The sequence below is a fragment of the Diceros bicornis genome, chromosome 8, assembly GCF_020826845.1.
Source record: "Diceros bicornis minor isolate mBicDic1 chromosome 8, mDicBic1.mat.cur, whole genome shotgun sequence".
In the NCBI taxonomy this organism is placed as follows: domain Eukaryota; kingdom Metazoa; phylum Chordata; class Mammalia; order Perissodactyla; family Rhinocerotidae; genus Diceros; species Diceros bicornis.
This window is the reverse complement of record NC_080747.1, coordinates 67,680,783-67,697,498: the sequence shown is the minus strand read 5'-3', so window position 1 is coordinate 67,697,498 and position 16,716 is coordinate 67,680,783. Positions and strand designations below refer to the sequence as shown.

Here is a 16,716-nt window from a genome sequence, read left to right as displayed (position 1 = left end):
ACATATTAAGCTGGCAAGTAAATAGTAAAAGTTTATCTAGACCACCCAAATTTTTCTATGAATTTTACATTCATAGAGTATCAAAATAATGAACTAAAATAGTACATTTCTGCAATGTGGATTATGGCAATAATTTAAATAGTAAGTTTTGCTTTTACATTACTGCATACATAACGCTGGAGTTTTCCTATATTTTCAGCGTAATTAACAATTTTACTGATTTTAAAAAGTTCTCTTCAAAAAAGAGTAATATTTGGTTCACAAAATCAAATTGTAATATATGAGCAAATGTCAGCTGGAGTTACAACATCCTAACATTTATTTGATTTTACATTGTAAAAAGCTGTTTGGCACACCGTTTTAGCAAAAATGAAATTGAATGATTATCTCCTTTAAAAATTTAAGAATCTCTCTCAAAATAATTGATATTATCTCAAGTTCAGAAATCACTGCTCTAGATTTTTACCTGCTCCTCAAATGAAATGACTCTGGGCTGGATCTTTTCCAGGGTGAAATGATAGATTTCTTTGGCTGTGCTGTCAGGCAGGGTAGGGAGATGTGTGCAGAAATCAGTCAGCAACTGTCGAGAGATCACGAGGCTGACATTCTCGTTTACCACTTGAAAAAAAACAAGAGATAAGAAAACACAGGTCATTTATAAATTTTTCATTAAGCAATCAATCTTTACCTAAAATTAGTATTAAAAACAATATATATTACTGCAACCTTTAATGCATTATTCAGGGATTTCCACACCCTTATCACCTTATATTATAGAATAAATTTTCCTTATGCTGAATTATTTGATTACATAATGACTACACTAAAAGAGTAAAAATACCATAACTTTTCTAAGAAACAGAAATGGTTGGAAAAAAAAATTTAACAGTTGAGAATTTTATATTCGTCGTCTTTATTTTTCTACAAAATGAAGACAAAGAAACACCTATACTTTTATTTATTTACTTATATCCTACTTAGCTACAAAAAGGAGTTAAAGAAGAAAACAGTGAAATAATTTTCACAAAATTTAAATAAAGCAAGTAGCGACAGCTACTGCCACTTGTACTTTCCCAATAAAAACAAATTAGAACTTAAAATTAGAACTTAAGTCAGCACTAGATGTATTGACATATTTTATGACATTATTTATAAGCATTTATGGGTACTGTATGTGATTAACGACGAAACTGGAACCACACTGCTTCCACTACTCCCAATTAAACACCCTCAGACAAGAAACTTCTCTGTGCTTCTGTTTCCTCATCTGTAAAATGTGGATAAGGTTGTGTGAAGCTTAAATGCAATACATATAAAGCACTCTAAATAATATCTGGCACATAGCACTCAAGGAATGTTAGTTACTATCATCACTATTACTACATTTCAAAAAATGCATTATGCTTGTGAACCACTGCTTAGATAAAGTCTTAAATCAGCAGTTACTGTGAAAATAAAGGACGGTTCAAAAACTATTCGGTTGATCTAACAATTCAACAACAAAAAAACCAAAAAACTCGATCAAAAATTGGGCATAGGATCTGAACATTTTTCCAAAGAAGATATACAGATGGCCAACAGGCACATGAAAAGATATTCAACATCACTAATCATCAGGGAAGTGCAAATCAAAACTACAATGAGATATCACCTTATACCTGTTAGAATGGCTATAATCACCAAAACAAAAAACAACAAATGCTAGAGAGACTGTGGAGAAACGGGAACCCTAATTCACTGCTGGTGGGAATGCAAACTGGCGCAGCCTCTAAGGAAAACGATATGGAGATTCCTCAAAAAATTAAAAATAGAAATACCTTATGATCCAGCTATCCTACTACTGGGTATCTACCCAATGAACCTGAAATCAATAATCCAAAGAGGCTTATGCACCCTTATGTTCATCACAGCATTATTCACTATAGCCAAGACACGGAAGCAACCCAAGTGTCCCTTGACTGATGATTGGATAAAGAAGATGTGGTATATATATACAATAGAATACTACTCAGCCATAAAAAAAGACAAAATCGTCCCATTTGCAACAACATGGATGGACCTGGAGGGTATTATGTTAAGCAAAATAAGTCAGAAAGAGAAAGACAAACACCGCACGGTTTCACTCATAAGTGGAAGATAAACTAACACACAGACAGAGAAAACTGTTTGGTGGTTACCAGGGGCAAAGGGAGTGTGGGGTGGCACAAGGGGTGAAGGGATGCATTTATATGGTGGCTGACAAACAATAACGTACAACAAAAATTTCACAATAAAGGAAAAAAAAAAGACAAAATCGTCCCATTTGCAACAACATGGATGCACGTTGAGGGTATTATGTTAAGTGAAATAAGCCAGACAGAGAAAGACAGACACTGTATGATTTCACTCACATGTGGAAGATAAACAAATACATGGACAAAGAGAACAGATTAGTGGTTATGAGAGGGGCAGGGGTTTGGGGGGTAGGCATAAGGGGTAAAGGGGCACATATATATGATGACTGACAAATAATAACGTAGAACTGAAATTTCACAATGTTATAAACTATTGTGACCTCAATAAAATAAAAATAAAAAAATTAGACAATACACATGCATTTCAAAAAAGTTAGAAAATACAGATAAATTAAAAATTTTTAAAAACTATTCAGTTAATATAAATGATTTTAACAATAGACTGCTTTTCTTGGCAGCTCATTGGATTCAAAGTTTATATTAAAGATCCAAGTTTATAAAAAACACTATTCTTTTGCTACTACAGTGAAGTGCTCTCAATAAAGCCATTTCTAACAGTTTTTCTGAAACCATTGCCAGTTTGTCTCACATTGCAGGCCCCAATTTTTTAGGCAGTAACTGACAGGTCTTTAAACTAATCAGTTTATACACATTACGAATAACATTGGATGCAACTGATAAAACAGTTTCGTCACAAGTGCCATTAGCACTTAAGAAGTATTAGAAAGAAATTTCTACCCAAACTAGCACTTCTCGGGGAAATATAAGTAATAAGGACTATAAATCAGAAACCTTAGTTTCTAGTCTGGGTTCTGCCTCTGACTAACTGAATGTTCTCAAAAACAAAAAAAAGAAAAACTCACTTAATCCTGAGACTTATTTTACAATATATTATACAGGAATATCTATACCTATTTTTGTCTAGTCACAGGGTTATTAAAAGGAGCCTCTGTGATGGCTAACATGTGTGGAAGCACACTGTAAAGTGTAAAGCACTATTAATATTGTTAACTCAGTATAAATTCCAACCTGAATTCTGAGTAATTTTCAAGATAACTGGATATGTTTGAAGTCAGGGAGTGGGGGAGAGTGTCTTGAAGAATGGAAATTTCCAGTTCCCATTCAAAAGGAATGTTCTTAACATTAATAACAGCTAACACTTATACAGCACTTACAGGCCAGGTACTATTCTAAGCACTTTATTATGTATATTAACTCATTTACTCTCCCAACAATTCTACAGGGTAGGTATCATATCCTCATCTTACAGACAAGAAAAAGAGGCACAAAGAGGTTAAATAACTTACCCAAGATGACACAGCAGACCAGGACTTGAATCCAGACTATTCTCTTTATCATTACGCTACATTGTCTCTCATCAGTACTGTATCAATAACCATACAAATCCTTAATTGGGAATGTAACTCTGAATGTAATGAAGACAACTCATTAAAAAAAATAATCAAGGGGCTGGCCCTGTGCCTAATGGTTAAGTTGGGCGACGCTTTGGCAGCTTGGGTTTGGTTCCCAGGCACGGACCTACACCACTCGTCAGTGGCCATGCTGTGGCGGCAACCCACGTACAAAAAGTAGAATTAGACTGGTGCAGGTGTTAGCTCAGGGCAAATCTTCCTCAGCAAAAATAAATAAATAAAATTCAAGTTGTAAATAGTTTAAATTCTAAAATCAATCAATCTCAATGCATATTTAATTTCAATGCAACTTATATTGACAATTTGATATAAAACAAGGCTAGAGCAAGCTTTAAAGTCCTAACTCAGTAATATAAGGCAAACATGAAATTTTCATTCCACTTACTTGCTTCCACAAAAGCTTTCAAAGCTTCTAATTGTTCTGCCCCAGATAACTGAATGGCTTTTTCCAGGATCTGCCGATACCTAAAACAATACCAAATAAAAATAACGTTTAGATGGCACTATCTACTCTAATGCTAACTTTGATGTTTATTCATTTCTATTTACCCTGGTTCCTTTCACAGTGCTCTAGTTTGTGGTTTTCTTTATAGCACATTACAGATTTTTTTTTTTAAGTTTCTAGTCCATCACAAGAAACGCTAAATCTCTAATTCTAAGGTGCCACTTCTAGTTTTCTTTACAGTATACCACAATTTTTAAAAAGTTTTCAAGCCCATCACAAGAAACAGTGCATCTATAACTCCAAGTTACTGAATCTAAGGTGCCACTTTTTCTTAAAGTTTTAGTTTTGAATTTAAACTAAAAAGTCAATTTCCTTTCAAATGCCTTAAAAGATAAGCTATATTTTCTTCAACTATGTATTACACTGACATACAAGAATATTATTTGAGGTGACCCAGAACTCTTTCTCTTGTGGACCTAATGGACCTAGGGTCACCAACAATAGGATAATGTTGACCAGGCAATGAAATCAAATATTAGAGACTGAACGTCTTAGTGTGTATAAAATAAACTCCACCAAGCCAAATGCACTGATAGCACACCCTTTATGCTGTCAGTCAGTCCTATTAATTCTTTATTTGCATTCAGTTCTAATAACTATTCCGCTTAATATTCACGACCGCATAAGTTCAAATCAGCATTCTAAAAAAGGTGAGGGAGACGCTAAAAACAGGAACAAGGACAATTATTAGGTAATGAGAAACTCCTTCAAAAATGTAAACTCCCTGAGGACAGGGATTTTTGTGTTTTGTTCACTACTATATACATAATGCCTAGAACAGTACTTGGCACATCATAAGCACTCAAATATTCAACAGTATTGATAATATTTTATTTCATTTTACATATTGGTAATTATTTTATTTCTTAAATTGAGTAGTGGGTACAGGGATGTTATACTATTCTTTATCCCTTTTGTCTGTCTGTATCATAATACTTATTAAAAGCATTAGTTAATGCATTTTACAAAACTAATAGCATTGCAATTATTCAGAACATCATTCAGAACACAGTCAAGTAATAAAAATATACAAATAGGGTCCAAACTCATTCATATTTATGACTTGTATTTTGCAGGGCACACCCTCAAGCTACTATTCAGCACTTACTGATTCTCAACTCATACAACATTCTCACAACCTACGTTATACGATTTCTCGAAACCGCAAAGTCAAACTGACTTTGTAAGAAAGTAGGTATACTGACAAAAAAGACAGCAAACTCCAAAAGAAGAGATGAACTATTCTAAGCAAGGAAATATTGTTAAGCTTTAAAATAAAAAAATATTTTTATTTTTTTAATTTTTTATTTGTTCCCCCAAAGCCCCAGTAGATAGTTGTATGTCATAGCTGCACATTCTTCTAGTTGCTGTATGTGGGACGCAGCCTCAGCATGGCAGGAAAAACAGTGCGTCAGTGTGCGCCCGGGGTCCGAACCCCGGCCGCCAGCAGCGGAGTGCGTGCCTCCACCGCTAAGCCATGGGGCCGGCCCCAAAAATGTTATTTTTAAATTGCTACATTTGAGGGATAAAATTCAGTTATCTGAAAATTCACTTATATAGAATCTCTCTCTCTACATATATAGACATACACATACACATATATTTTCCATATCTATATTTGCACATTTACTTTATTGCTTGGGCATGCTTTTAGTTAACACATTCAATGGTTTATTATTTCGTTTTTTGATTAGCTTATTTTTCATATTCAATTAAATCAAGGCTAAGCCCTCTTACCCCTACATCCCATATCCCCACAGATTATTTTATACTAATAATATTATATTCAAAGATGACAATGTCTCACTTACAGAAAGTTGTTGATTAACCTAAGTTTTAACACACAGTTTCATAACTTATCAATCAACTAAGGTATACTGGGAATACACAAAAAAAAAAAATCTAAAGAGTGATAAGTTTTATATTAATTAAATTATATAACTTCCCTCAGAAACTGCCTACTCAAATTCTCGACTTTCACCGATTAGGAAAGTAAGGTACAGAGTTAGGGCCAGACGCTGCCTTGCTCCTTCTCTAATATGTACATTTTAGTATCTAAGAACAGGAACTTACTTTTTCACAATAATAATATGTAACAACTAATGAATCTATTTTAAATCAGAGATTTAAATAGCCCTTTAATACTGCCATATAAAATCATCCAAAAATGCTAATTGAGCACCTAGGCTTTTTAAGATGGTATATGAGATTCTGTGTATGATACTAAAAAAATTTTAAATAACCTTAGTCTTTGAAGATCTTATAATATAGCTGGGAAAATAAAAATTAAAAATTAAAAAAATAAAGGGGCCGGCCTAGTGGCATAGTGGTTAAGTTCTTGCGCTCCGCTTCAGTGGCCCGGGGTTTGCAGGTTCAAATCCCAGGCGTAGACGGACACACTGCTCATTAAGCCATGCTGTGGCAACATCCCATATACAAAATAGAGGAAGATGGCACAGATGTTAGCTCAGAGCCAATCTTCTTCAGCAAAAAGAGGAAGACTGGCAACAAATGTTAGCTCAGGACTCATCTTCCTCACCAAAAAAAAATATACATATACCAAGTATTAAATTACAAAAAAACAAACATATTGTTCAGTTACAATAAAACTGAACAATATAAGAGGTATGACAAGTGAAGAGGTAATATTTTAATTCCGAAGAGAATAAAACCAAAATGAACAGATTAGTCAGAGAAGGCTTCATTGATAATAATAATAGCTTTTTACTGAGCACTCAATACGCACTCAGTAGAAGAGATGGAAAAGTGATTGATGTGGAGAACATGACGAGTACCAACTATTTCTTCCTTAAAAAATATTATGGACGGGTCCAGCCTGGTTGCATAGCAGTTACGTTTGCACGTTCCGCTTCAGTGGCCCGGGTTTGGATCCGGGGCGCAGACCTACTGACTGCTCAACAAGCTATGCTGAGGCGGCATCCCACATAGAAGAACTAGAAGGACCTACAACTAGGACACATAACTATGTACTGGGGCTTTGGGGAGAAAAAAGAAAAAGAGGAAGATTGGCAACAGATGTTAGCTCAGGGCCAATCTTCCTCAAAAAAGAAAAAAGTAGAAAAAAAATATTATAGAGGAAAGTAAATTTCATTATAAGGAACCTTGCATCTATCCTATCCATCTATCATCAACAAATGTTTATTGAGCATCTATTATGTATATGAACTTCAGTATGTCAATTTCTGATTTCTTGGCACTTGAAAGGAATCTGGAGGTAAATAAAACATATACACATGAAAATGTAGCAGAGTCACTATTTAAGATCAAAATAAGTGGAATAGGCATGTATTAATAGATTTTTCACTTACAGTAATGGTGAACTGGGTGATTGGACCAAACCTACCTCAAAAAAAAAACAAACAAACATAAAAAGCTGAAAGAAATGTAAAGAAAAAAAATTTTAATAGCATAAAATCCTAACAAGAAACAGAAAAGAGGTGAGAATAAGAGCACAAAGAGGTGAAGCAGAGCTTCTGTCTGAAAGCATTTGCTAACTGTGGAAAGACAGCTGAGAAGTAGAGCAGGACTTCTGGTGGGGAGGAGTGGGTGGGCTCTGTTTTGGGGCATTCTGCCATCTGCTGGAAAAACTGAGAGGCAAGTTGCAATTTCTAGCCAACTATTAGAGTTAGAATAACAGGGATCTGAGTTCTTTGCCTGTCAAAGGAGGAAACACTAGCTCTTTGGAGTAAGATTACAAATTCTATTCCAAGGATCACGCAGGTAAACCAAAAAATTCTGAAGTCTTGGTCCTAGACTGCTAGCACCTTTCGGTGCCTGGCAGAAGGAAATGAAAATTCTCCCTGAAAGGTAGCATCCTAGCCTCCAATTGTTTCTAAAAATACATTTTTAAATAATTTGCTTAACAAATGAAGATTAAAAGGCACATGACAATATAAGCTAGAATGAACAAAAGCAACAGACAATAGCAACAAACAGGGACTCCAGATACTGGAGTCATCAGATACAATTATGATAATCATGTTTATGGAAACAAAGACAAGCTTTAACTTTCAGAAAGAAACTGGTAATCATAAAAAGTGTCATTTGAAAAAAGAATCACCAAAAACTATAAAACTAAAAAATATTATAACCAAACTTAAAAATTCAATGGAGTTCTTAGCAGATTAGACGCACTTGAAGAACAGATAAACTATAAAGCAGGTTAGAAGAACCTATCCGGAATAAAGCATTGAAATGGGTAAGTACAGAAGACAGGGTAAGAGACACAGAGGTCACAGGAAGGGGGCCTAAAGAGGGTTTCACTGGAGTCCCAGGGGAGAAAATAGAACAGGCGGGACAGAGGCAACATTTAAAGAGATATAGCTGAAAACTTCTCAGGACAATGAGAAGCCAATTCATTAATTCAAGAAACGCTTTCCAGGACAATGAAAGGATCCAATTCATTAATTTAAAAAACACAAGGAAGCTCAACCAGGATAACACAGTAGAGCATTTACAAAGAGGCCACATTCTTTCACCCACTGTATCTATGCCCCTTTGCAATGAGACTTTACAGCTCTTCACATCAAGAGGTAGAGTTTATTTCCCCACTCTGTGATCTGGGGGTTGGTTTTTTTTTTTTTTTGGCGAGGAAGATTAGCCCTGAGCTAACATCTGTTGCCAATCCTCCTCTTTTTTGCTGAGGAAGATTGGCCCTGGACTAACATCCGTGCCCATCTTCCTCTACTTTATACGTGGGATGCCTGCCACAGCATGGCTTGATAAGTGGTGCATAGGTCCATGCCCAGGATCCGAACCTGTAAACCCCAGGCCACCAAAGTGGAGCACACAAACTTAACCACTACGCCACCGGCCGGCCCCAATCTAGGCTTGTTTTGACCAACAGAATGCAGTAGAAGTGAAGTGCCTGTTCCGAATCTAGACCTCAAGAGGCCCTGTATGCATTTTATCCCTTGGAACCCTGCTTTTGCCACATGAACAAGCCCAGGCTAACCTACTAGATAATGAAATATGCAGCCCAGTCACCTCTACTGCCCCAGCCGACACAGAAGCAGAGCTGACACGTGGAAGCCCGTGTGGAACAAAGACCATGCGGAGAGGAGAAGAACCATCCAGCTGGGCCCAGCCCAGACTGCCAACCAACAGAACTGTAAGCTAAATAAATGATTGCTGTTTTAAGCCACTAAGTTTTGGGGTGGTTTATTTCACAGCAAAAGCTAACCGACATAGAAAAGTAAAAAATTCACATAGATACATGATAACGAAGCTGCAGAAAATTAAAGACAAAATCTTAAAAACAGGTAGCTGCTAATATAGTTTTTAGGAGAAAGAAATAATTTACTAATGAGGTCGATCTTGAAGCATTCTAAATACTTCAACTCAGTGTGAAGTGGCAAAGACTAGGGAAAGGCAGGCACTCTAAGCAAAAAATCACTATCTGAAATGTAGTCCAGTTTGGTGAAAAAGGCCAAAAGGTCGATTAGAGTTAAGGGCTATGAGCCAAGCTGACAGGCTGTATTCTGTCTCTGCCACTAGCTATGTGACCTTGGAGCAAGGTATTTCACCTCTATACCTCAGTTTTTTCATATATAACGTAAACAATATTACTTGTTAAGGATTAAAAAATGTAGGTAAAGTTGTGCTTGGCGCACAGTGAACACTAGATGTTAGGGAACTTCACTCTTGAGATGAAAACCCCTAAAACTGTTGTGTGTGGGAATAACAACAGAGAACCAGAGAATCTGAGTTAGAAGGGGCCTATGAAGTTATACAGTATATCCTCCGTTGGTTGGTTGGTTGTGTGTGTGTGTGTGTATCCTCTATTTTTTGACAGTTCTACTCCACTCTATTATTACAAAGTTCTAATCCAAAGTCTACGTCTATAAGGCAGAGTAGTCTATTTTCTTGTCTGAAAAACAGCTTTTCTAATAGTCAAAGGCAGCTAAAAGGTCTCCCATTACTTTCCTTTCTCCAGGCTAACAGCTTCCTGTAAAATGAAACGTTTATACTCCAAAGGCCCACTATGCTCCTCTGGGGATCCTCCATACCCCAGAACCGGGAAAAAAAGAAAAGAAAAAAAAGGTCCTATTTCTGTAGGATTAACTCAACAAAGACCTATAATCCATGACCTCATACCTGCCCTCAAAGAGATCACATTCTAGTTGGAGAAGCAGACAAGTAAAGAAAACAGTTGAGCGCTATAGTAGAGGGAAATATAGGATGCCAGTAGGCACAGGAAGAGCAACCACCCAGGTCCCGTGTGGGGTGAGCACGAGTGTGTACTGGTGGTTGTTCCGAGAAGGCTTTTTGGAAGAAATAACATCTGAACTGAGTTTCGAAGAACCAAGTAGGTTTTAGCTAATTCAATAAGACAGGCTATCACAACAGCTATCTATCTACTCAAATGCTCCCTCTCAAGACTCTCCTCTTCTAAAGCGTTATATGAGATGATGAACACAATGCATAATAGGTACAAAAGCAGTTTATAAAATCTGCAAATATGCTTCTCATATGGCCAATTTCTTATTTCGATTTTAGACTGTTGTGTTAATTCATAGTTATAGGAAAGCATTTCTAATTGAAGTTTTGGCAACAGCAGCAGTATAGGCTGGTAAGGTTAAAAATGAGCTTTTTAGAGTAGACAAACCTGTGTTCAAATATAAGCTCTGCACATTTCTAGCTATTCATTGATTTAACCAACATTTGTTGAATAACTACTCTGTTATAGATATCCTGCTAACTGCAGGGAACACAGAGTATCAATATTTTAGAAAAGAATTTTCTCCATGATTCCTTAATATAGAATCCTGTTACTCAGCTCCTAACATAAACCCTAAAACTACTGATATATTTCAAGAGTGTTTCTCTCATAAAGCACTAGCTGGCAGAACTGTTTTGTTACGAAAAGAAATACCCTGACACATTCTTGCCCAGATAGGACCAGGCAAGGCCAAGACTTTTCTCACAAAACACTGGCTATCAGTTATCAAGCACATTATTTCATTTAACATTCTCAATAACCCCATGGAGTAGATTGTGACAGTAACGGACTCCAATGAATCATGCCTCCCTCTGACCACGCCCTTCTGCAACATAACTTGGCCACTGCTCCCATAGAGGTAGACTCCATTTCCCCTCCCCTTGAATCTGGGCTGGGCTTGTGACTTACTTTGACCAGTATCAGGGAACTGATGTTGCAAGACTTCCAAGGCTGGCCTTAACAGACCTTCAGCTCTCACTCTTACCCTCCAGGAACACTCCTATGGCCCTGTAAGGAAGCCTCAGCTAAACTACTGAATGACAGACCACGTGGAGAGAGTGTGAGACCCAGCCAACAGCCGGATGTGCATCTGCGTCTATTTTACCCTACCAGCCCCAGCTGAGCTGCCAGCTGACTGCACCTGCATGAGGGAGGCCAGACTAGACCAGCAAAAGAGCCCAAAGAATCCTGAGAAATAACAGTTGTTTTACACTAAGTTTTTGGTTTGTTACACAACAATAAATAACTGAAGCACTCTATAAGATAGGTACTACTGTTTATCTGCAATTCAGAGTTGAAGTAAATGCTTAGCTTAAGTTTCAGAATTCTGCAAATACTTGAAAAACTATATCTCTTCTGATAACTAACGCACTTATTTTTCTTCAACAAACAAAAAAGCAAGCAAGCATGCGGGAAAATATAAGCTAGTTTTACTTTCATCCATTCTATAAAAATTACATGCAAAGAAGATTAAGCCATGAAGACATATTCAACTTATTTCCAACCCATGGAATAAGTCAATATATATTTACTAGCTGGGTAATAATAACAACAATTTTGTGACACTTTCTAAGTGTTGGGTACTGTTCTAAGTGATATAACACAAGTGTATACGCACACACATACTCATTTCGTTCTCAGACAAGAATAAGTCCTATAATTATCCCCATTTTCCTGAGGGAGAAATTGCAGCACAAAATAGTTAAGCCTAAGATACACAGCTAAATTTCCCACTGATAAAAGTAGATTACATTCACCACCACAGAAAAGGCAGCACAGCCTACATAAAGCACAGTCAAGGTTCCAACAGCCCGGTTAGAGCAGGTGTATCCCATCAATACAGATCAAAGTGATCTCAGCTGTCAGGATGTAAATATTAGGATCAATTTGAGAAGCATACTTTAAACAGAATGCACGTTCATTACAAAAGAACAGTATAGTGAAATCTACAAAGAAAAAACGGACAATACCTATGATTAACACTGCTGAATAACTGCTTGCAGGAGAGGGACATGTCACAAATTTTAACTTGGAGTGGACCTAAGCCTTCTACACAAATTCCGACAAAATTCCTAAACAATCCAGATTCCTGCAAACATTACTACTCTAGACATCCTGACCCACGTTATGAAGACATTCTGCCTATGTGCCCTTTTTCAGAGCTGGTGGCGGAGAGAGAGTACCCAAAACAATGACCCACAGAAGACGGTCCGAGGGGTTCTGGACATGATAGCGGCCATACCTCCTCAGCCCCCACCAGCCTCAAAAAGCCATCTCCCCGCAAAACTCTGCATCAAGGCCCAGAATATAAATTTCCCTCAATCAAAAAGGAAAAAAAAAAAGTCCAAAGAGAGGCGAGAATTCGGTGTGAGAGGCCAGAGAGCGATGGGAAGAGGCACCAGAGAAGGCTGAGAAGGCCGTGGGAGCAGTCGTCCCTCAGACCGCGCTTCCAGAATTTTACGAGACCGGTAAGGATGCTCTCAAGGACTGAACGAGCTGACAGTCACCCTAGGTCTAGGGCCCCGAGGGATCCCTGCACAAGGTCCCCTTCAGCCTTCTGCTGATCCCAACATTTGCCTCCATAACCGACCTCAGGCCCGCCCCCTTGGTCGTCAGGCCAGCGCCTAGCCTCACATGCGAAAGCCGCCATCAACCCCAGGAGAACAAGTCTGTGGTTTCCCTCCCCACCTCCCATGCCCCTGAGAAGTACTCACTTGCCCGCCAGATCTTTATGAGAGCCGCTCGAATTCATGAGCTGGGCCAAATCCTGTCGCACGGCTGCCGCCATCTTTCCTCCAGCTCAGCCGAGGTTGCAGGGCCTCCCACTGCCAGAAAGAAAACGAGTGTAGTCCTCCAGAGTGCAGCCAGAGGGAACTCGAGATGCCACAGAGTAGCGTTTCTGTGGGCCAGAGCGCCGCGGTGGGAGCCTGCGCTGGGTCCGCCCCCAGGGTTGAGTGACGCGAAGCTCCACTCCTCGAGTCCGAGGCCCAAGCAGGTCTCTCCCACAGGCTGGGGCTCTCACGCTCCCACTTCGGATTGGAGGATGAACTTCAAGGGAGTGTGTCGCTTGTGCAACTCCGGTAAGTGTCGGGTATGCAAAACTATCGCGTTTTCATTAAGTTCCGTGTGTCACGTCTATAGTTTACCGATCCTCGTTCTTTAAGGCAGTCCTTAAACTACCTGTGGTAAAGAAGGAGCTGTTTTTTTTCCAATTCACCAAAGACCGACACTTTTGTAAAATACGGTAAAAAATGACCCCATTCCCCCTCCCACTCTGTACCTTTTGTATAAGTTGATCATATATCCCAGTTTGTCCAGGACAGTGGCATTTTCCATCTGTTGTCCTGGGGTAATTATTAATAACACGCCCTTCCACTCTAGAAACACTTTGATTTGGATGAAAAAGTATATGGTCACCCTACGTTTATATGTAATTATGTTCATTATTCATATATCCGTATAGAATTTCTTTCTGCAAATATAAGCAAATAAAAGTACATTTTTATCCTTTCTTGCTTTCACAAAAGATAGCACACCATATCATTAGTCTGCCCTTGATTTTTTCACTTTTCCTAAGATCTTACCATAAGTCTGCAAAGCTTCCTCATTCTTTTTTAGAACTGGAGAGTATTACATAATGAGGGGATGCGTAGCTTATTTAATCCTTAAACTAGACACTTAAATAGTTTTTAGTCAATGCTACAATGAATAACCTTGTACATCCATCATTTTATATGTGTACAGGTAGAATACATTCCAAGAAGAGAGTCAAAGGGTAGATGTGCTTACAATTTTGATAGATACTGCCAAATTGCACTTTATAGGGATGGTACTTTTTTGCCTTCCTACCAGCGATATGTAGGAGTGCAATTTTCTACAGCCTTGCCTACAAAGAACGTCAAACGTTCTAATTTTACCAGCTTGATATGTCATAATTAGCATGTTCCCTCTATTGAGAAGAGGAAAGAAGCCCAGAATAAGGAAGTCCTTTTAAGAAAGTAATGTGGAGTGCCCACATCAATTCAGATCTCACTCTATTGGCAAGAGCTTAGTCACATGACCATGGCTAGCAACAGTGAGACTGGAAATTTAGTTTCCAGTTGGCAGTCTTGTGCCCAGGAAAAAGGAAAGGATGGTTTTAGAGGAACAGTCAACACTCTCTACTACAATCTGTCCCTCTGACCACCTAAATATCTGTGTTTCCTTCTTACAGTAGAACGCTCGCACCCTCTAAGAAAGAGAATTCAGTTTCCCATTTAGTTTCTATATTAGCTCAAATTCCAGGATGTCTGATAAGGCACAATCCTCTCCATCAGGTTAGGATATGGTTTTTTATGGTGCAGAGACATATACACTACAAAACAAATTATCTGCTCCATACCCATACGTGTAATACAAAACAAGAGTGGAGCAGGAGTAGGATAACCCCAGGTAAAACTCAGAAAAAATAAAAATGGGAAACATACAGCAGTTACTGGTCTATAGCAATGGTGGAATCCTGGGCAGGAATTATGAATACTCACTATCCTCGTAGTGGAGTAAGTTCCTTGGTTAGACCCTAGTTCTGCTCTCTGAGAGGATCTCCATTGTCCGTTGTATTTTGTGGGCCCAAGCTTTGCCCTCTGCATACAAGTTAACTGGATGTTGAAGAGTATTCCCTCTTTGGGGAAATGCCTCAGGACTTGAGCAATTGAGGGCTTTTGTAGGCCAGGTTTTTCAATATATATATAATTTCATTGAGTATTCAGTAACCTCTGCTGCTTCCAGACAGTTTCTGGTGCCAGTAACCACACCCAAAGTTCTTTCTAGTAGTTATTAAACTTGCCCTATTTTCCGGCTTCCATACTCAGTCCATTCTTAACATCCTCCTTTTAGTGATGGAAGCTTTGAAATCATCTAAAACAATAGGTTTAAATGAGAAGAGAACTCTATTCATTTGATTTTTGCTTCAGCTTATCTTTGTTTTCTGTTTATGTGCATTTGCCAAAAAGTCTTAATGGGCTATGAGAATTCTCTAAGCTAAGTCTTTTCTTCTGCTATTTAGGGGTAATAAACAGTTGGCTTTTTCAACTTAGTGAAGCCCCAGAATTTCTGGAACATTCTATTCCCTTTTTACCCTGACTTCAAACTTTACTTGTAATACCTTGCTGAAAGCAAAAAAGAAGCAGCCACACACACAAACTGGCTCTTTCTAAATATCTCCACTAGAGCTACAAGCTAGGAAGGGAGGTTGTCTGCCATCCTAGTTATTGTAGGCCGCAATTTTACTGAATTTTTTGACATGACAAGGCCTCCCCTTTCCAGACTGCTCATTACTCCTGCCCAACTTCGAAGAGACTACTACATATTTTTAGGTTTTACTTATAGCAGTGTGAACATTAATAAACAAAAACCTCATTAAAATGGAGTTGGGAGGCCACAAGGGGAAGCTCTCATGCCTTACCCAGATAGCAGAACCCAAAAGAAGAAGAAAGACTGCCTCTTCTTTTTTTTTTGTGAGAAAGATCAGCCCTGAGCTAACATCCGTGCTAATCCTCCTCTTTTTTTGCTGAGGAAGACCGGCTCTGAGCTAACATCCATTGCCAATCCTCCTCCTTTTTTTTTCCCCCAAAGCCCCCCACTAGATAGTTGTATGTCATAGTTGCACATCCTTCTAGTTGCTGTATGTGGGCCACGGCCTCAGCATGGCCGGAGAAGCAGTGCGTCGGTGCGCGCCTGGGATCCGAACCCGGGCCGCCAGTAGTGGAGCGCGCACACTTAACCACTAAGCCACGGGGCCAGCCCAGACTGCCTCTTCTTGACTAGCCAGAAGCTCAGCAATGAGAGTCCGTCAAAACTCAGCCAGTGAAGACCCACTACACCTCAAACTCTTTGTTTACAATAGCTTTCCCAACTTCCCCTTCCCCTCTATAAAAGAGTTTCTCCTCCCTTGCTGGTGGGGACTTGCACGTGGCTTGCCATGGTTGCAGACTTCAAATTGCAATTGTTTGCTGATCCCAAATAAACCCATTTTTGCTGGAGAAATAACTAGCTATCTATTTGTTTAAGGCCAACATTTTGGTGGCCCCTATGGAGATCCAGAGAAGACCCCCAACGACTCTGAGGCTGGTGAGCAAACTGGTGCAGTACACACAACAGAGCCCATGGAGCTCGATGATTTTCTCGCTGACCCTGGGGTTTGAGGGTAAGTCTTTTCTCCTGGATACGAGCTTCCTCCCTCTTTGCATTTGAGGCTCTCCAGGCTTTATTTGAGATTTTAAGGCTTCGTCCTTTTCTAGTTAAGGCCTTGTTTGTCTGCGAGTA

The 16,716-nt window shown here is 38.7% G+C and overlaps 2 protein-coding genes across 5 annotated transcripts in view; one reads left to right on the top strand and one right to left on the bottom strand.

The window, feature by feature from the left end:
• COPS4 (COP9 signalosome subunit 4) overlaps positions 1-13,300 on the bottom strand; it is a 38,160-nt gene extending 24,860 nt beyond the window's left edge. The window contains exons 1-3 of one of the 3 annotated variants that reach the window (XM_058547397.1): positions 13,128-13,300; positions 4,053-4,132; positions 467-618 (exon numbers count right to left, since the gene is read on the bottom strand). In XM_058547397.1, the coding sequence (XP_058403380.1) occupies positions 467-618; positions 4,053-4,132; positions 13,128-13,201 (306 nt within the window). In that variant the 5' untranslated portion in view covers positions 13,202-13,300. The remainder of the gene's footprint in view (positions 1-466; positions 619-4,052; positions 4,133-13,127) is intronic. The other 2 variants (XM_058547395.1, XM_058547396.1) reach the window with 2 other exon arrangements.
• A 124-nt stretch (positions 13,301-13,424) lies between these two features.
• The window catches only part of LIN54 (lin-54 DREAM MuvB core complex component), an 87,437-nt gene continuing 84,145 nt past the window's right edge, over positions 13,425-16,716 (top strand). Inside the window, exons 1-2 of one of the 2 annotated variants that reach the window (XM_058547389.1) lie at positions 13,425-13,493; positions 16,462-16,597. In XM_058547389.1, coding sequence (XP_058403372.1) covers positions 16,483-16,597 — 115 coding nt within the window. In that variant the 5' untranslated portion in view covers positions 13,425-13,493; positions 16,462-16,482. The remainder of the gene's footprint in view (positions 13,494-16,461; positions 16,598-16,716) is intronic. The other variant, XM_058547393.1, reaches the window with a different exon arrangement.